This window comes from Centruroides vittatus, unplaced genomic scaffold (genome assembly GCF_030686945.1).
Source record: "Centruroides vittatus isolate TY-2023 unplaced genomic scaffold, ASM3068694v2 contig_717, whole genome shotgun sequence".
Taxonomy (NCBI): Eukaryota; Metazoa; Arthropoda; class Arachnida; order Scorpiones; family Buthidae; genus Centruroides; species Centruroides vittatus.
This window is the reverse complement of record NW_027122456.1, coordinates 4,289,406-4,310,860: the sequence shown is the minus strand read 5'-3', so window position 1 is coordinate 4,310,860 and position 21,455 is coordinate 4,289,406. Positions and strand designations below refer to the sequence as shown.

Genomic DNA, 21,455 nt, shown 5'->3' with positions numbered 1-21,455 from the left:
GCATAGGTATTTTTGAATTAAATTAAAATAATTAGTTTTACACAATAAAATATATGTATGTTTACAATAACCTTATTTAAATGAAATTTACAACTTCATAGTTGAAATCTAGTTGAAAGTACAGTATTTTGTGTAAATTTTCTAAATCATCAAATTTGCCTACTCTTAAAGAGCCTCCGATTGTTAAATCCGGCCCTAGGTGGGATGTCCCGATTAACTATACATAATACAAAAAGTTCTCTCCCGAAAAGAGTTAGATAATGGCCGGCAGGAGTCTGTTGATTATTATATTTACAGTATAAAAAATTATATTCTTTAGTGCAGCGATCGGCAACCGGTGGTTCGCGGCGACGGACCACCAATGGTCCGCGAGAAGATTTGGGTGATTCGTGGAGAAATTTGGACATTGATCAACTGAAGGTTACGCGAAGTATTACGAAAGAAATGCAAAATGTTTAGTTGCTTTTTACACTGATTCGGGGTTTTTATTCGAATCTAAATCCAAATACGAGTGACTGTTATCTGAGGCGCTAACGCCTACAGTCGCCACCAGTGGGCCTGGAGAGGATGACGTCAGGTTTCGTCAGATCTCCGCGCCATTTTCGACCTGCCACGAGACAGTTCATGTGTGTTCGACAAGAGCTCAGCTACTTCCGACTAGACAAAGGATTGTAGTGGCAAACGACTGAAGCCTACGTATCAATAAATAATGAACAATAAACAATATTGTGAATGCGATTGTCGTCCTTCGTGGAAAAGCGCTAAGAACCCATAAACTTATTTCAAACAAGCAGCAATGAACTGAAGACTTGCATTAATTTGTTATAATTAAACACGTGAATTTCATGTTAATATAATAAAATTGAACTTTTATGATCATTATTTTACAGATTTTGTATCGTTTAAAATAATTCATGATAGTAATCCGCGGGATTCAAAGTTGTGAGTTTAGTGGTCAGTGAGGTCTCGGCCGCCCGCGTGAATGCACACACTGCGTACAGTACGTACCAAAACCGGCCCTGATGACATCGATTGAATAGTGTTAAGTAAAAATAAACTAATTTTTTTTTTATAAAATTTTAACGAATTTAGGAAAAAGCATTTTTGATCAGATATTTAGTTAATGTTAAATAAACTCATACTTAGTTGAAGTCTTTGCAGGCATATAATTTGAAATTTTATATGAAAATACAAATACAGTAGGACCTGCTTAAGGTGATCACCCTTGGAACCAAGACAAATGGTATGATTAATTAATACTCTAGTCTGAGGAAATTATTTCTCGTGTTTCAGTTTTTAGAACATTTATTTAATGTGGAATGAATTTAGTTTCTCACGGTAGCTGTTGTTGAAGAAATTTCTGATAATGGAAAATACTACAACACTAATTCGGCGTTGAAAAAGCAGGAGCGCAGTTTTGTTGGTGAATTCCCGATATTTTCCAATTCATTGCAAAACTATGGTACTCGTTTTAATTACTTTATCTCCCGTTTCTATATTAAAAATAGTCACGTTATTGAAAACCTAAACGATGACGGGGATGGAAATAAATATTGATAAAAGTAGAAACGTTTTAATGAATCTAAAAGTGTGCAATTTTAATATTTATTTTGATAAATAGCCAATCTTTAAAATTAAATTTCATATTAAAATTTATTAAATATGAAAGTTTATATACGCTTCAGACAATTCGATTTACAAATTGAATTGTTGAAGTAATTATAATTCTGGTTCGGACTACAATGACAGTCGAACACCGGTTTAAATACAATGTGAATGTCCGTACAATATAAGTTGCCTTGTCCATTTATAGACAATTAACAGAGTCTTTGAGCTGGTAAAAACATTGCTTTATGTTTCGGTTGTCACTTTGCAGATCATCAGACTTTAATCTAATCGAAGTAAGTCGTACAACCAGTGCAGAAATGTCTGTCCGTCAATTGAAAACGAAGAAACCCAATCAGGGATTAAATGCCAAGTCCAGTAAATTAAGTCGTAGCCGGGTGAAACGTCATTTCCGGGTGACAAAGTCGTATTCGGGTGGCAGAGTCATATCCGGTGAAAAGTGGAACGTGGGTGGAAGTGATCTCGGAAGAGAGAAGATTCACTTTATGCAGCAGAAGAAGAGCCTTTTCCACCAAGGTTTCTTCTGCTCGACGGATGTTTCCACGACCACTTTGGACTCCCCTCGACACTCCACCGTCCATTCTGCAACTTCCGGGTATTGCAGTCCCAGGTAGTCGACCACAGTCGAGGCGCTATCGTCGGGAGTAATGACGACCACCCGTTTGACGCACTCTCCGCTCTCCTCGACATCTTTCGGGAGCACCCGAATCACCGGAAACGGAACGGAAGACGACGAAGAGCCTTCCTCCTCCTCCTCCTCCTCACCATCTGCCGAGGTGCGCCACTTCTTTAATTGCTTGAAATTTTCCATTCTGCAAAAGAAAGAAACGACTATTATGAAAATTTAATTTTATGTAAATTGTAAGATTTCTAATGAAAAAAATAATTTTAAAAATATCGTCTTAATTATAACGAAAAGTCACAAATGAATATTATAATAAAATCTCTGTTAAATATAGTAATTTTAACTTTCAAACGATTTTTAATGTTCGTTATAGAAATCAGTTTTTACAAATTGTACAGTTCTGTCTATTGCCATAACACAAAACATTTGTGAAAATTTAGACGAATAATCTCGAATTATTCTGTTTAATTAAAGTTCACACTATAACAGTGCAAATATCATATGGGATATGATGCGTATATAAACTATAGAGCGCTAATACCAATGTAATGTATTTATTAATTTAGATTCCATTGGATTTGGGCTTAACGAAGAGTGAAAATGAGTGGAAAGACCCCGTCCGTCGTCTCTGTCAAGACCGATCAATTGTTATGGAAATAGAGATTCGTCGGAAAATCATTGGCACTAATTGTGATATTCGGCTTAACAATGTTCAAAAAATACGTAAAATTAGAAACATCGTAGTCTGTACTTACCGATAAAATCGACGCAAACGAAACAAAACTGAGAAAAACACTCGAAACGAGAAAATTTTGACCGCACGAACTAAAAATCCAACCGTTCGCATTAACAATCAACGACCGCTCGCAACAATAAAACTCTGACAATTTGTAAGTACACAGAGTTTTATTGTTGCGTTGCCACGAAAGTTAATATTAAGAGTTTGGCCAAATTGCGTGATTTTCCCTGCATATACTCGTACATTGATGTTAACGTCAATATGTACGCAAAAACCTAATATTCTCGTATAAAGATGAATAGAAATTTCGATCTTATCATGTCCCTTACAACCGGAAAAACAATAAACTTCAAGTATAGAAACCCCAATTTTGTCTACCTTTGTAATTTAGTTAAGCAGCTGGAGGGCGCTTTAAAGTTTAGAGTATAGCGGTGTGAATTTCATATGAGATATAATGTGTATATAAACCATAGCGAAAATTAACCATTTAATGTATTTATTTATTTCCATTTTGCTTTAAGAACTCTAACAATTCGATTAAATCTGGACTAAACGAATATTAACAATAAAGAAAGTGAAAAGTATCTCCTAAAATAAGTGAAAAGATCCATTCGTCGTCTCTGTGACGAAACCGATCAATTGTTATCTAAGTGGATCTTTGTCGGAAAATCATAGCCAATAATTGTGATATTCGGCTTAACAATGTTCAAAAATATTTCAATTTAGAAAGTTCGTAGTCTGAACTTACCAATACAATAACTGCAAATGATGCAAAACTCAGAAAAACGCTTGAATCAATTACTTTAAATCTCGCTCACTGAAAATTCGGCCGCTCTCATCAACAATAAACAACCGCTCGCAACAAATCGTCAGAGTTTTATTGTTTCATCGCTTCGAAATTTAATGTAAAACGTTTGGATTTTTGACCGAATTTCGTGATTTTTCCGCCTCTCTGTGGCTGAAGAGACGGATTATCGCAAATCATTCCTTGCACATGCATTCATGTTAACAGTAATATTTATTCGAAAATGTAATATTCTCGTGTTTCGCGTCTATATAAAGACAAATAAAAATTTCGATTTTATGATGATCCTTCAAATCAAAAAAAAAAAAAAAAAATAGACTTCAAGTCTAGTAACCTCCTTTTATCTATCATATTGCGATTTACTTGAGTGGTTCTCTATATAGTCTATTAATAAGATTGAACCTTTGTTAAATTGAATATTACAGATTAACGCTTATACATGATAAGGACTACGGAGCGAGTTACGTTCTGAAATATACGAAAGATCAAGACATCTATTAAGTGACTAAACATCCCTCTTGAGAACGATTTATTTTTGCATTTATGACGAATTAGAAACTTCATTCTAGATGTGTTAAACTATGCGTTAGACTCTGTTTTCTGTTAAGACTGATTGTAAAATCGGAAAAAAAGTTCGTCAAATGATTATTGCACAAAGCAAATATTTACATAAGTTCAATACCGTTTATTTTTTCTATAAGTTCAATACCGTTTTTAGGGGAATTTTGTGATAAGTTTACTGTTTGAGTTTACTGACACCTTCTACTTTACTGTTAAGCTACGTAATTATAATAGGACAAGCAAACTAGACGCTTATTGAGTTGCAATCAGAAAATTCCGCCTGTCTTTTCCTTATCTCGAGAACGGAGTTAGATAGATGAAAGACGAGATCAGATACGGAAATTTAGGGGCAGCAGGAGACCCCGACTATGTACCAAGTATGTACGAACTTCCGATGCAAACCGGAAGTCGCGTTATTTCAATTGAAAAATTTTTTCCTTAAAGCAGTTAGATAGATGACTCTATTGTTAAAGGTAAAGTATGACGTACAGGGGCAAGCCACTACTGATTTAGTTTGGAGATTTTAAATTATATAAATGAAAAAGTTAACATTCCGACGTTGTGATGAATAAAAGAATTGCTAGTGGGATTTTTAGATTGTTTATTATTTATAATATTACACATATAATAAGTCTTATTAAGTTAGTAAAATTGACTGATATTGTCAATTTTTAATGAACTTTTCCCCCATCGATCCTGTCGATATAATATCGAACGCTTTAAGAAAACCTGGTTTAAAGTGGAATGTGATGGGAAGAAGGACAAAAAGCGATATTCGAAGCGCGAATTGGGTACGAATATGCATAAGTGATGCTGTGCAGGCGATTTGTCTCGGGCAGCGGCCATACCACGCTAAATACCGGTTCTCGTCCGATCACCGAAGGCAAGGAGCGTCGGGCCCTCTCAGTACTTGGGGTGGAGACGAACTGGGAATACCAGGTGCTGCTGTCACTATTCTTTTACTTTCATTCTTCGACCTATCTCTTTTTCTTTCGTCTAATAAAATTTATCACTTGGCGCAGCAATTTTTCTTTAATACATTATGTCAAGCAAACATTTCTTTTCTGTAACCTTTAGCTTCCTGTACATTGTATTAAAACTTCTCGGTAAGTATCAATTAAAAAATGTTCATTTACACGTAATAAATGCGTTTATTACGTGTAAAAGAACATACTTTGGCTATCATTAAAATTAAACAATAGCCTATTATATATGAGGGAAAAGTGATTGAGATAAAAATAGAGAGAACCAGAATTGACAACAGTCTTGCAACCGTCTTGATAGAACGATAATCTTCTTCGTAACGTCTTTTGTCTTTTCATCGTAACGTCATTCGTTCTTTCTTCCTTTCGCGCCGTCACCAACTGTGGTCTTTCCCACTTCTCCCCTTTGTCGTTCTCGTCTCCCCCGCAACCCTCGTAAATCTTAACGGTTTAGGAATGTTACTCGTCTAAACCCCACATATATATTTTTTTATTTACTAAAAATACACAAGTCATTAAATGTGAAATAATAATGTGGGTTTAGAATTAAATAGAATTTGTATATAGTTGCTGGATACTAAGCATATAGGAGGGAGAGCGACGGTAATACTGCCATGGCGAAAATTTTGGTTTGCAGTAAATTTCAGGCCGCAATCTTTTATTTAAATTGGGCTACAATTTGAAAAAAATTTAAGACCTATAAATTCCCACTGTCGTCCGTCCGCATGTCTGTCCTTCCTTAATCACCAGTCCGCAGAAGACTTCGACAAATAGTAATGGCACTTGCGATAACATCTGTCAAATCTCTCTTCTTTTTTCATTTGGTTTGAGGTTAAAAACTTGTTTTATGAGATATTCATTTTAGAATAGTATCTTCATTCTTTGATGACCAATACTGACAAGTGAGTTCGTTATGCGTGCTACTTTTTCCTTTTAGCTTATCGCGATTCTTCGAATAGTTGACTCCGCACATCCAACAGTACTGGAAATTTTGGTAGTCAGATAACCTACCAGATGTAATATCTCAATAGGTCTCTAAAGTGTCTAATCGTTATAACTGTCGCTATTTTGCAAAGAAACGCTGATAAGCAAACAAGTTTATAGAGAATAGATGAAATCATAGATTACTGAAATTATAGAAGAAATATTCACTGATTCTTTAGAATCAATGGATATTTCGTATATTCTCGTTTTTAAATATAGAAATTAAATTTTTGTTTATGATTATTTTGCTTATTACAATGCAATAAGCCTAAATATTTAGTTAAGATGTATAGAAATTAGCTTACACGTTTTCTCTGATAAACCTTCACAATATATATTTATAGATGATAAAAAGAATTGGTTGTCACGCTTTCAACGTGACAGCCAATTCTTTATCATGTATCAGACACAAAAACTTTTACTTAAGTTTTTGTAAGATAATGTTAAAATGAAATTAGATTTTTTACAGGAACACAATTAATTAACACGCTATGTGTTCTTGTGGTTGTAAAGGATGTGTGAAGACATCAAATTTTCTTTGTATTTAGTCTTCAGTTATTATTATTTTTTAAAAATATATTTCGGTTAATGTTACCTATGGCTCCAAAATGGCGGCTCGTCTCTGATTCCAGCAAATAGAAGAAAGGAAACAGTGGGGACGCACGTTCTAACCTAACCTAACGTATTCTAATAAATTACCATAATTATTACCAACAAAATTATTAGAATAGGTTAGGTTAGAACGTGCGTCCCCACTGTTTCCTTTCTTCTATTTGCTGGAATCAGAGATAAGCCGCCATTTTGGAATTATAGGTAACATTAAGCTATATTTCATCCTAATTTTTAAAAGTTTTCATTATAATAATTTTTTTATAAACATGTATTGTAAAAACTTTCAATAAGTTATTGCTTCTAATACATAGTTACGGGACACTTCTAATAATTGCGCAGAATTTAAAAAATGAAATAAAACTAGATTAATTAGAAGCATTGCACAAATAAAAATGTATTAAAATATGTAAAAATTATTAAAAAACACGTGTTTATAATTTCTTTATTACAGAGGAAGTGTGATTTGGCAACACTGTCCGTGTTCGTTTCCACTCATGGGGTTTTGCTTGTCTTGCTGCGAAAACAATTCCAAGTCGTACGAAGATGTTCGCTCGTCTTCCGATGCGGTACGACATTGTTTATTACTTTTCCTATTTAAATATATATTCGGCGTACGTGCCATTTCGTAACGATTCTCAAAACACCAGCCTTGTGTTACGTCATAATATGCAATATTTTCAGTTTAACACGAAAAATGTCAAATGAAATATACAAATATTGATTTTCGGAACGAGGTCGACTTTTCCGGATTGTTTTTATTTGCATTTTCTTTTATCTGAATTTCTGTTTCTGTTCTATTTATGTATGATATACGGTAATAGTTTAATTCATATTTAATTAAAGGAGTATTAATTCCAATTACTTCAAGGACGTGGTTACTATTATTTGGTGCGTGCGTGTATTTTCACTATGAATTTGTAGAATCACGTGTCTTATTCTATAAATAAATGTCCAGAATCGAGCTTAGTGATTCATTCGAAGGAACTAATATAAACAATTGGTTCATGATTCATTACCTGACAGTTTTTGTTTATTAATGCATAAATAGAAGTATGGTGTTAAAATGATTTTTGTTTAGTTCTAATTTCTTAAGAGTTTTTGTTTTACTTTGCAATGGTATATATGTCTAAGACTCTTGATGATTTTAGATAACTTTCTGCCAAACTGTTGTACCTTGTTAATGTGCAGTGACTAATACATTGTATTAAATTAAAGGTGATTTGCGTTAAGAGTTGTGTCGTCATTTTTGTAAAAGGTTATAAAAATTAGAAAATATATTTTGGCTTAACTGGAACTTATTGACATTATTAGACAAAAAACTACATAAACATTTCTTACTTTTTGCAGTTTATATCCATGTTTGTCTCTAAGTATTTGTGCTACTTCAAATTAATATTATAAGTTACACTTACGTGTTGTGACGTTACGAACGTTAACTATATTGGATGAGTTCACAAGCACTTTCGATAGCATACAGCTACCATCTTCAGGAGAAATTGAAATATATTTGAATTTCACCTGAAGATGGTAGCTGTATGCTATCGAAAGTGCTTGTGAACTCATCCAAAATAGTTGACGTTCGTAATGCCACAACACGTAAGTGTAACTTATAATATTAACAAAAGTCGGCGTGAAGTGATTATTATATTTGTTACTTCAAATTTTTCTCTATTCTTTAATTGTAGATGATATACTTTTTGCCATCCTGTAATTTATTTCCATTTCTGCTTTTCTTTAAATTTCGTCAACACCTTTGGAATTTCTAATTTTTTCCAAACAAACCATGCTGAATTTTGCAATTTATTTTATATTTTTATATAAGAGATATGTAATAAAAACATCCTTCCTGGAATAGATGTTTAAGTTGTATACATTAATAGTTGGATTATTTTTAAGAATGGCAAAATTGTAAAATTACTCTGACTTAAAAAATTGCCCTACTGTCCAAAAATCGGCCAAATATTAAAAAGAGTACAAAACACAAAATGCATAAGATCTGTGCACCAAAATGATAAAACACATTGCAAGATCTTGTAAAAAATAACCTATTCTGAGTAAAACATCCTTAGTCTAGCTATCCTTGTAACAATTACAAAATGAATCAACTGTATTCTGTGAGTGAAAAGGTCCATACTTTAAGAGAACAGATTAAAATTCATGTTTAATCTATTTAACATTGAAGAGGCTGCCTGCCAATAAAATAGTCTTCTTCTTATCCTGAACATGCTTTTTTAAACATTGCAATTTTTTTAAAACAAGATTTGAATGATTCCCTTTACTGAAATTTCCAATTTGCATTCACAAGTGAGAAAATTATTTTAATTTGTATTAAGAGAAGGAATTTCCAATGGGTAATAACTATGAATTTGTTTAAAATGGAATTTCATGTTAAATGTGTTTGTTTCTTAAAAAATATGAAATAATGTAATCTCTATGGAATTTGATGGGAACTTGGTAAACAGCTTTTGTCAAGAATAATATGCATTAACTGTGTTTGTGTTAATGTGGATTGACTGTATTTACCGTATTAGCCCGAATATAACGCAACCCCGAATTTAACGCGACTCCAAAATTTTCATAAAGATATTTAGAAAAAAAAATAATACTCATAAAAGAATTCAAAGAAAGTAAAATTCAATCAGATAAGCATTTATTTAGGTATTTATAGCTAATAACACAGGTTACATTCATGTCAATAAAATTAACTAATGTAAAACAAAATTAATATTACGTAAGTAACAACAAAAAACGGAAATGTTTATTCAGAATCTGAACTGTTTTCAGAATGAGAACTCATTGACTTCCGTTATTCATTATTGACTTTCGTGTTAGGGGGTAAAGCGGGTCTATTGACAAATTTTCTCGCAGTAGTACGAAATTTCTACTGACTTAACTTGAATGAGTCATATTTCTTCCCCATTTACAAACAAACTCGATGGCAATTGGTGAAACATGAGATAAATTACAGCGAGTTGAAATTTGATATGTTTATTTTTTGCGTTTTACGTATCAAATTACATTAAATTCGACACAAATAAAGCATTTTTGTCAATATAAAAATATTTTACATTGTTTAAAAGTAGAGAAAATAAAGAAAAGAAAGATGTAATAATAATTTTTCGAGCAAAGCCAAAAATTTCACAATTTTAAGATAAAAAATGGCGTCTGTGAGAGCCCACGTGACTAAAAGGCGGTCGAAAAATCACGTGACTAATGAACTTCGAACAAGCGGAGACATAGCCTTACTATAGTAGCGCTATGCAAACAAAAGCGCAGGCCTACTAACTAGGTCACATGGTTGTTTTGAAGTGGTCGGTCGAGCTAGGTCTGACGTTCAGTCGCGTTTCAATCTCTGTAGGAAAATGCCCTTGTTTATATTACATTCCATTACTTAAACCCCGAATTTAGCGCGAGTCGATTTTTTAACGGAAAATAAATGGTCGAAAAATATCGCGTTATATTCGGGCTAATACGGTAATTTCTTTCTGATTTTAGATTACAGTAAAACTTCAATTTAACAGACTAATTTGGGCAAGGGATGCTCATTAAAACCAAAAGTTCATTATATAATGAAATAGGTTCTTCGAATGCATGTGTTAAAAAATTGACAAATTTGTTAATCTGCTTATATTTAGTTTTATTTCCTTTGGAATTAACACAAGGTTGCTGTTTATACTTATGTAGATACGTTTGTATAATTAAAATTAAGTATGTCTGAGAAGTTAAAGTTCATAGAAAAGTTTTTCATATGTATTAAACAAGTATACAATATAAATCAAAACAAATAAAAAAACATTTTTTGGAAATACCTTTCAACTGTATTTAACTAAACAAATAAATAATGTTTGGATGATGATATATGTGAGGACCCAGACGAGGTCCGAAATCGCAAAAATGCTGAATTCTGTTGTGAAAAAAATAACGATAAATTATATAAGAGAGAGAGGAAAAAAAACCTCTTAATCAAAACAACGTAACGGAAAATGTAAACAACGAGTCTCGGGATGACGTCAACGCGTGTTAAATGACCTGTTAATGTTTAATCCAAAGGTAGAACTCTGACACGCGCTCATAAAGAGGTATAACATTGACACAAGTATTCAAAGAAAAAAATTGAACTTAGAAAAACAATTTCAGAAAACGGGAAAAATTGGAGAGATAGAAAAATATCGCGTGATCGTTAGAATTCCAAAATGACATCAATTGCAAACAACAGATTAAATTATGAGTGCAGGTGTTGTGGTTCTATCAACAATCTTGGAGCATAGTCGACAAAGGGTGTCAAATAGACACCTCGAATCGGACCTTTCCCGCGACCCGACATGGTCTCGTTTTGCGCTTGGAAACAAAGGGGAGGCCAATCGGGAAGCGAGGAAAGGGATGAGGGACCAATCCGCAAGGTGGACAGGACACGGAAAAACGTATAAAAACTGGGACTTCAAGGTCAAGAAGGGAGTTTTTCGGAATGACCGACATGCCTCTTGAGGATTAAACCAGTGTGTGCTGTGTCGTCCCTCGGAACTTTAAGTGTGCCACCGCCCGTCAACATCGCCGTACGGCCCTTCTCGTCCGCCTGGGACTGGATATAGTGACCTGCCGAACTCTTACGTTCTGAAGATCGCCGAGATTTGGAACAACCTAACCGATGTAAGCATGTATTCGTCCAAATAAACGGTTTTCCGCATGTAAACATTTGTCATCATTTGCCTCCTTCGCCACCGCCCACATACACGGGTTCCCTTAAGCTCATCCTGACGCGGGATTAATTGTATCCCCCCTTTAAAGTCGGCAAAACTTACACTCCGGCGAATCTTACATAAAATTAAATAAACATAAAAAAAGCACTTTTGTCATCCCACTTCTGACACCAGTGTAAGTTTTGCCGACTTTAAAGGGGGGATACAATTAATCCCGCGTCAGGATGAGCTTAAGGGAACCCGTGTATGTGGGCGGTGGCGAAGGAGGCAAATGATGACAAATGTTTACATGCGGAAAACCGTTTATTTGGACGAATACATGCTTACATTGGTTAGGTTGTTCCAAATCTCGGCGATCTTCAGAACGTAAGAGTTCGGCAGGTCACTATATCCAGTCCCAGGCGGACGAGAAGGGCCGTACGGCGATGTTGACGGGCGGTGGCACACTTAAAGTTCCGAGGGACGACACAGCACACACTGGTTTAATCCTCAAGAGGCATGTCGGTCATTCCGAAAAACTCCCTTCTTGACCTTGAAGTCCCAGTTTTTATACGTTTTTCCGTGTCCTGTCCACCTTGCGGATTGGTCCCTCATCCCTTTCCTCGCTTCCCGATTGGCCTCCCCTTTGTTTCCAAGAGACCATGTCGGGTCGCGGGAAAGGTCCGATTCGAGGTGTCTATTTGACACCCTTTGTCGACTATGCTCCAAGATTGTTGATAGAACCACAACACCTGCACTCATAATTTAATCTGTTGTTTGCAATTGATGTCATTTTGGAATTTTAACGATCACGCGATATTTTTCTATCTTTCCAATTTTTCCCCTTTTCTGAAATTGTTTTCCTAAGTTCAATTTTTTTCTTTGAATACTTGTGTCAACGTTATACCTCTTTATGAGTGCGTGTGTCAGAGTTCTACCTTCGGATTAAACATTAACAGGTCGTTTAACACGCGTTGACATCATCCCGAGACTCGTTGTTTACATTTTCCGTTACGTTGTTTTGATTAAAAGGTTTTTTTTCTCTCTCTCTTATATAATTTATCGTTATTTTTTTCACAACAGAATTCAGCATTTTTGCGATTTCGGACCTCGCCTGGGTCCTCACATATATTGAGACACTTCCATTGTGGTGTAAAGTTAAGAGTGGTGACACTTGAATTTGAAAAAAATAACAACAACCTGTTAATTTAATTACATATAAAAAGCATTTTGAAATAACAGTGTGTTAATTTTTACATATGACATACATACCAGAAATTTTGTCTATTAAATCAAGGTTTTATTGTATTTTGTTTTGATGGAAATCTGTCAATATGCAAGAAATATGATGATAAAAGATACTAAAACAAAAATAATGATAAATACACAAATGTTACTTGTATTTGTATGAGAAAGTTTTAGAAATGGTATAAATCTATGAAGTGTATTAGGTATAAAGCCCTTTTAATAAAAGTATTGAATATAATATATCCAAGTTTAAAGGAAGAAAGACTCACTGAGTATGGCATTAATAGGTTTTTATGTTGCTAATATAAAAACCTGTTAACAATGTACTCAGTGAGTTTTTCTTCTTTGATTTAATATTTGGCATGAGGATCAAGCTATATTATGATATCCAAGTTTTCACAATGTGTTTCTAGGGGCTCTCAGTTGCCTAATGGTATTATTGAAATACTAATTGCTGTAATAGGACTTATTTTAATAGATATACAATATTTCAGTGAATGTTGGCAAAAAATTGAATTGATTGCTGACATATATTTGATATAGTATGACGTCCTGCTGTATTGAGTAAAAAGAAAATGGTCAGGTTAAGAAAATGTTAAGTGTTAAACAAAATGTTATTTGTAACGATAAAAGGCCTTATAGATTTAATCTGGGAATGAACTTATTTTAAAGAACTGGCATTTTGTTCATTATGCAACTAAAACAATTTAAATGAAAAATTATACTGTGTTAATTTTCTGTGATGAAATTCAATGAAAAATTCAATTGTGACATGAGAATTTTTATGTTTAGAAAGATGTTTTATTATTGTTTGATTTAACTTATTTTTACAGAATGTATTTCAGCCAAATTACTTGTTTGGCCAAAATAAATTCTGTAAAAATAAGTTAAATCAATGGATAATAAAACATCTTTCCAAATGTAAAAATTCTTGTTTATTTATGTCTCAATGGTCAATGGCAAATAAGAAAAATGAAATCGTTAACTGTCATCTCAACTACACTAATTCAGTGATTCAAATATTTAAATGAAGCCAACCTTCATTAGTTTACAATAATAACAGTTACTGTAAATTACTAGCAATTTACAGGGAAGTAAAATCTATTCCCTAAATTTCGGAATTTAATGAATCTATCAATATTTGTAGAATGTAAAACTTTTCTTTTTTAATTCAGTTTTTGAAACAGAAGCATATTTGAATAGAACATTATCATACTGACAATCAAGGACCCATTAGTCTTTGGCATGTAGTGGAAAAATTCCCCCTTTAGAACAATTAATGGAAGGATTTCAAAATAATCAGGGAAAACGTTGAACTATGTCAAAAGAAAGGTCTGTGTGTATAGATATTTATATATATCGTGTATGTATGTATCTATTAATATTTGGCATGTTGTAAATTTAAGGGGAATAGAGGACAGTGAGATTATCATTTTTTATAAAGCAACATAGGATTGGAGACAAATTCTTGGCAGAGTTATGGCTTGCAGAAATTTTGGACATGCCCATGTGGTAGGCAACCGTCGTCATGTCTACAATTCATGTCTTCTCTGCCTTACTGTGTCTGTGTTTTGGGAATAATAAGTATTAGATACATATAGTGTAGTAAATGAAACTTTGATATTTTTCTGCATATTTATAATAAATGTTTGGAATGGTGACTGCCAACTTATTACACAGTGTACAATGACAAAGGTGAAATTGAAAGGAATGTTATGAGTTATTTGAACATTGAAAGTTGAAAACTTAGTACAAAAAATGAACTATGAATTATTGTTCTGTCCTTTTTACTTACAAAATACAACAAACTACATTTCCATATTACACTTTTCAAGATATACATGTTCAATTAAATGGCTTTTCTAAAAAGTTTGGAAACTACTATGCAAAATTTTCATTTTTGACAATTTTGAAGTAATATGACAGGACTTCATATGGGTACAAAATGAACCCACTTTGTGAAAATTGTCAAAATCTGGCTTCTTGAGGATCAACTCTTACCTGAATTCACACAGAATGACCCTATAATCAGTATATAAAGTTTTTTTTATTGGTTTTAAAAGCATTATTTGGAACATATTAAAATATTTTGTTAATCATTGAAATACAGTAGAACCTCAATTATCCGGACCTCTATTATCCAGATTTTCGATTATCCGGATTGTACAAAATTAACAAAAATTGTACAAATTTGCTGATTTGCACTTGGAGAATTGCAACACTGTTTATGTTTATGGAAGGCATGGAACAAAATTTTGAAAAGACCATTAGTAAATTCCAGTAACACAGTAGAAAGTGGTTAGGAGACATTGCGGAAGCAATAGCACAAATTTCAATATGTGCTGAATGTGACGAAGATTATGTAAGCGAGTGGTTAAATTGCGATGCGAACGATCCTGGATTCCAAATTTTGAATGATGAGGAAATAATTAAAGATGTATCTGCCTCAGATGAACAAGATCGAGAAGACGAAGAAGAGATTTCCGAAGTAAGAGATAATGGTCCTACACATTCTGAAGCTTTTCAGTGCTTAGATGTCACCATGAAGTGGTTTGAGAGCTAAGAAGAGTGTAACTCAGGACAACTTATATATCTTAAAAGTATTTGCGATTTAGCAGCTTCCAAAAGAACAGCTAGCTTTAAACAAAAATCGTTAATTAAATTTCTTAATAAAAAATAATTTAATATTGAAGCTATATGTAAGTCTAGACAAATAAAAATTATTCATACTGTATGTACATGTCTTTCACTGTCAACTATTATTTTTTTGATTATCCAGATTTTTCCTTATCCGGACTACCTTCATCCCCAATTAGTCTGGATAATAGAGGTTCTACTGTACTTTTAAAATATATTTAAAAATACAGTTTATGAATTTTATAAAATTCTCTCTCTAATTTAACATATCAATATGAAATAGTAAAATTAAAGATAGATAAATCAGATTTAATTTAAATTTGAATGTCTATAGGCATTACATCGAGAACAAATGGCAGCGGCAGCAGAGAGACGCATTCGAGAACAGGAAAGTAGAGGTATTAAAGATGTCGAAAAGGTGAAACAATTGCAACAGAGGCATAATGAAAGAGAAAAGATGTTAGATAATATGCCAGAAAGAGATAATCCACTCAGAGTAAGTGTTTAATATATGAGTTTTAATATCTAAATATAGTAAAATTTTTGCTTTGTCACACAAATGGATTAAGATATTCTAATTATTCATGTCAGAAAATATTGAAAACTTTCAAAAATTTCAAAAAAACTTTCTAGAATAAACTGAATTGTAATGGAGTATTATTATTTGTATTTTAAGAATAGGATAAGTTTCAAATATTCTCCAGCATAATTTAAAATGTTTCAAAAACATTTTTAAAATATTTTATTGTTGTATTTTATAATTATATTGACTCCTTAGAAAACTGATTGCAGCATTTTATATCCAGACAATTATAGTATAGCAAAGCTTTTACCATAATGTAATAAAATCATATAAAATAACTTTACTATTTTTTAAATATAAAAAAGAAATCACCTTATAATAAGATTTGATTGTTTTATACATAAATCTGCAACTTATAGTGACTCAAATTTTGGCAGATGCATTACTGCTTATTTGTTAGTGACAAGAAATAGCAAAAACAACATTACAAGATAAACTATAGTTAAAGCATTGTATATATATAAAAAAAAATTGTATAATCAAAAATAGATTACAACATTTGTAAATTTTTCTTAAATCTGTCATTGAAGACATTGACTTTTAAACTAGTGAAATGCTTAAAAACAGAATTTCTTATTATTTAAATCTGATATCACAAAGTATAGATTCATTTTATCTAGCCTTGACTTTTAAGGACTATTAAAATTTACAACTAGAGAGAAGCCAATCTCTTAAGAATGTGATTTTGAAATTTCAGAAACTGTTCTATTGATTCTTAAAACATGAGAGAGATCAACTATAATTATCATTTTAAGTTGTTATAATTGATTTTTACTATTACAAACAATAAACTTACATAAACTGAGTTTTTATTTTCTGTAACATTTGTGGATTTTTTTAAAAGAAACTGTAAACAACTGAAACTCAAAAATAAAAGAATGCTTTTAATTAAAGAATTCCTAAGAAATTCACATGCATCAAAAAAACTATCAGGGCAGGAAAGAAGTCACTCATGCTGACAGTATGACTTGGTATTTTATTATTTGAAGAAAAAAAAGTCACCTTATCAATAATCAAATCTATGTAAATAGAGAGTCAAAGTAGAAATGAAGTATGCATCAATTAACAGGTTAAGGAACAAATTAAATTGTCTTTTAGATAGTTTTATTTAAAATGTTTTGTTCAATAAAAAGTGCTAAGTATCTCTAAGTGACAATAGTATTATATTTACTTGAATGCAAGTTGCACTTTTTGGTTTTAGTATTTCTAAAAATTGAATCTAAGATATCCTATGTAATAATCATAATTAGTGATATAATTAGTGCCATGCATTTTATTTCTCTGTTACTAGAAGTCACTAATTCCAATGCATCATTTTAATAATTTTATTAAACCAATATTTGTAATGGCAAATTTAGAAGTCAGACTAACAAGGTTTAAATATCATTAAGTCATGGGATAAAGTCAAACCGTTTCCAATATTCTACCAATGTTTACTAGACTTGTGTTTTTTTATTTTTATCTTTTCCATATTATCTCTAGCCATGGACATATTACTGAGTAGTTTGAGTAGTTTATTTTTTGTTAAATTTTTTTCCAAATTAACTTGTACACGAAACTATGGTCTATCTAATGTTGGAAAATCTAATAGCCAATCACTTTAGGCTCTCGTTGTGGAGAAACTGCTTTACCAACTTACATTTTATGTTAAATACCATTGGGCTTACATTTTTGTATGAGCAGTTGGCAAAGATTTATGTTAAATCATTTAATGGTCACTTGCAACAAAAAAATAATAATAATATCTAATCAATTAGAATCTCATTTTTCTATAACTTTCAAATTGAAAATAACTGCTGAGTCAAATGACCGAATGTTGACCATTTGAATTTGAAGTGAAATGAAATGGTATTACAAATGATAATGCAGGCTTTATCAGGCCATAACTTGGCTATTTAAATTGGTAGATATAAAGTAATTTGGATTAGCTTAGACTATTAAGTAAGTGCTGAATTCACTGAACCATATCATTTCATTGATTTATAATTTTGAGCTTGGTTTCCTGTGTATTGTACTAGCATTTTGTGAGATATAAATGGTCTGGTTTGGCCTTTTTGTGCTCTCTGAGCGGTAAAGGGCCTAAAACCACAAAGAAAAAAAAAGAAAAAGAAAAAAAAATGGTCTGGTCATTTGGCACATTACACATATATAATTTACAAATGAAAGTCTTTTTTTACAAATTGAAGACAAAGTCGCTCCAAAATTAGATGATCACCATTTCCTCTGATGTTCTAGAACAGAATTAGACAGCTGGACCTTCCTTTATAGGCTATGCAACTGCCTACTCTTTAAAAAGTTCCTTTAAAAACACAGAAAAACCAATAAAATTAAAAAATCTTTAAAATTGGTATGGTAGATCTTACGACGTCTTTTTAAGTCATCCTATCCTTCCGGGGTTCTGGCTCCTTTTATCCACTGAGAGTGAGCGCTGTTTAATGTAGATTAGGCCGAGACATCCCTCTGGTGACGAAATTTTAAAAAATATTTTTGGTTTTCTGTCGGATGAATAAATTTATAAAATAAAGGAAATAAAATTTATAAAGGAACTTTTTAAAGAGTAGGCAGTTGCATAGCCTATAAAGGAAGGTCCAGCTGTCTAATTCTGTTCTAGAACATCAGAGGAAATGGTGATCATCTAAATTTTGGAGCGACTTTAAATTTATTTTTTACAAATAGAAGACATTCATCCGACGGAAAACCAAAAATGAAAGTCTACTAAGGCAGCAAGAAAGATCATTTATTTGTGCTTTGATCTCAATAATTAAATGATTATGACTTTTTTTAGTAACTTTTTAAATATTGTCTAACAAATATTAAATGGAAGTGTAGAAGGTTTATAAAATGTATATAATATTCAATGGTATTCATAAATAAATCCATATTGAAACTTACAAATATTTAACTTGAAACATCCATTTAGGAACTTAATATTTATATTAATACTTGTATCATTACCAGAATTTAATAATATAAGAAAATTAATTTTCAGAAGGGAGATGAAGAGAAAATTTATAACAAAATGTTTAATTATACAAAAAAAAATTGTTGTATATATGTACAGCAATTAGTTTTTTTTTTTTTTTGAATTGTAAATAAACTTTTTACTGTATTTTTAATTCATTTTATATTTTGGCATAAATTTGGAAAATATAGTTTCTGCTTTATGTAGTTATGAAATATAAAAATCAAAATAATTTTGATTAATTTTTCTCTCTCTCACTCAAATTCTTTGGCTGTACATAATCTGCGTACAAATAGAAATAATTTATATTTAAAAAGTATTATTTGATACTCATTGTAATTTTTTTTTATAGTGGCAAGTCGGATAGTTTCCATTCAGTCCATTTCTCTAAACTTTGAAGAAAAAAAATTAAGATATATTTCTGCTATTTTATATTAAATCTTATTAAATTTTTTATATTTGTATGTAATGTATGTTACTCCAGAAATTATTTGATTGGATTTGAGAATGTAATATATTAATAAATTTGAAAATATTGAATGTTATCAAATATGAATGTTAAAACTATTTTTTTTATATAATAAAAAAAATTCTAAAGATCATATTAAAATAAATATCATCTTTGTGATATATACATTTAAATTAATTTGATTATAACAATTTCAAAAATGATTAAAACTAAGACTATTTATTTAAACAATAAATATTAGAATAAGGTATAAACTACAATCATTCCCTGCTGAACAATTTCCTTGTATAACATCTTGTTTTCTAACCCAAACTTCATAGAACATATATAAATATTGCATTGAGAGATAAGTATATTAATATAAGAAATATTAAATTTCTTAAGTATTAAATATTTTTAACAAAACAATATGCAGGGAAAGTCTTGTGACATTCGAAATGTAATTGACATCTGGCAAATCACATGCAGACATTTTTAAAAGTGTTTAAAGAAACTTATGCCCTTCTTGACAAGGGTGTATCCTTGACAAGAAGGGCATAAGTTTCTTTAAACACACACTATAAAGGTTTCTATTAGGTGTAATGGTACTAAATTATCAAAGATAAAACAGACTGTTCTGATAATGTCATGTATAGTACTAACAATACTGCAGAAAGATAAAACATAAATTGGAGATCCCTCTTTCCAGCAGATATTGTGTTAATTAAATATAAATGTCAGCATATTTCCAATAAAAGGAATCTTGAAGGAGAGAACTGCTCCTACAATTATTACAATAGGAAGCAAGTTTTAAATGCATAACATTAGTCAATTCTGTAAGTTACAGGTGTATTTGATATTGTTTTTTAAAATATTACAATTTATTCTTGTTTTTCACTAAATTTTGTCTGCATTCTTACAAATCTCACTGCTGTGTTTATAATTTGCCATGCCACATTGTAAATATATTTACAGTGTGGTATGCAGATTATAGGTTATGTTACTGCATACAAAGCAACTATTAGTTGATATTGTTTGATGATCAGAAAGCAATGTTTCAACTTTTAAGTATTTTAATCCTAATGTGATAATTTGTTACTTACATATACTTGTTTTATACTTAAAGAAATTAATTGGGATAGCTTGGGTTGACACTAACGTGAAATAGATTCCCAGTTGTTTTAGGAAAATGTTAGATGGATTTAAGATTTTCAAAATGTAAATACAAGCATTATCATCTAATACAGTTATTTATATGTACTGTATATTATATCTAAACTGTTATCTTTTATATAAATAAAGAAAAGGAAACATTGAACATTTTTACAGCAGTTTTTTTCCGACTGCTTATAATTATTACAGTTTATTTTATCAGTGTCAATTTAAAATTACAAAACTTAAAAAATCAAAATCTGACTACAAGAATTGGGACCTAAAACTACCTTATTCTGATTCTTTGTAAATATTTTGTATTTTGGCATCAAATAAATGCTTAAGAGTAAACATATAGGTCTTAACATTTTTGTTTTTCTTCTATCAAACCATCACTTGTAATTAAATAAGACTTCCATAGTAGAAATTGGACATTACACATTATACTACTTAACTTGCCATAGATCAAAGACCTTTCAGAATGTAATTTGAGTTTATGCATTCCTAGTACTATAAATCCTCAATCACCCATGGACAATTAATTGAAATGTTTTTCTTTTAGTACCATAATACTGTAAAGGCTAGTTTTCACTATATAATTTCATCCAGCAAAACATTTGTATAGACTGCTGCCTAGCAACAACCCATTTATGAACTTTGAAATTACATTGAACAATAACCAATAGGAAATGTTTTCTATTCAAGTTAGAATGCAACGAAAATCATATTGAGTTGGTGGGGAAAAAACTTTTCTATATGATCAGTCTTGGAGAGAATATCATTATATATATTTAAATTTTACTTATATATATGC

At 31.4% G+C, this 21,455-nt stretch overlaps 1 protein-coding gene and 1 pseudogene across 1 annotated transcript; both read left to right on the top strand.

Annotated features, from left to right (window-relative positions):
- Positions 1 to 5,190: 5,190 nt before the first annotated feature.
- Positions 5,191 to 5,307, top strand: LOC136980742 (5S ribosomal RNA; annotated as a pseudogene).
- Positions 5,308 to 7,365: 2,058 nt separating this feature from the next.
- Positions 7,366 to 19,593, top strand: Svip (small VCP interacting protein). The gene is made up of 3 exons (XM_067276750.1): positions 7,366 to 7,501; positions 15,831 to 15,992; positions 19,394 to 19,593. Exons 1-3 carry the CDS (start codon positions 7,430 to 7,432, stop codon positions 19,406 to 19,408), a joined length of 249 nt encoding a protein of 82 aa, XP_067132851.1. The 5' UTR covers positions 7,366 to 7,429; the 3' UTR covers positions 19,409 to 19,593.
- The last annotated feature ends 1,862 nt before the right edge of the window (positions 19,594 to 21,455 follow it).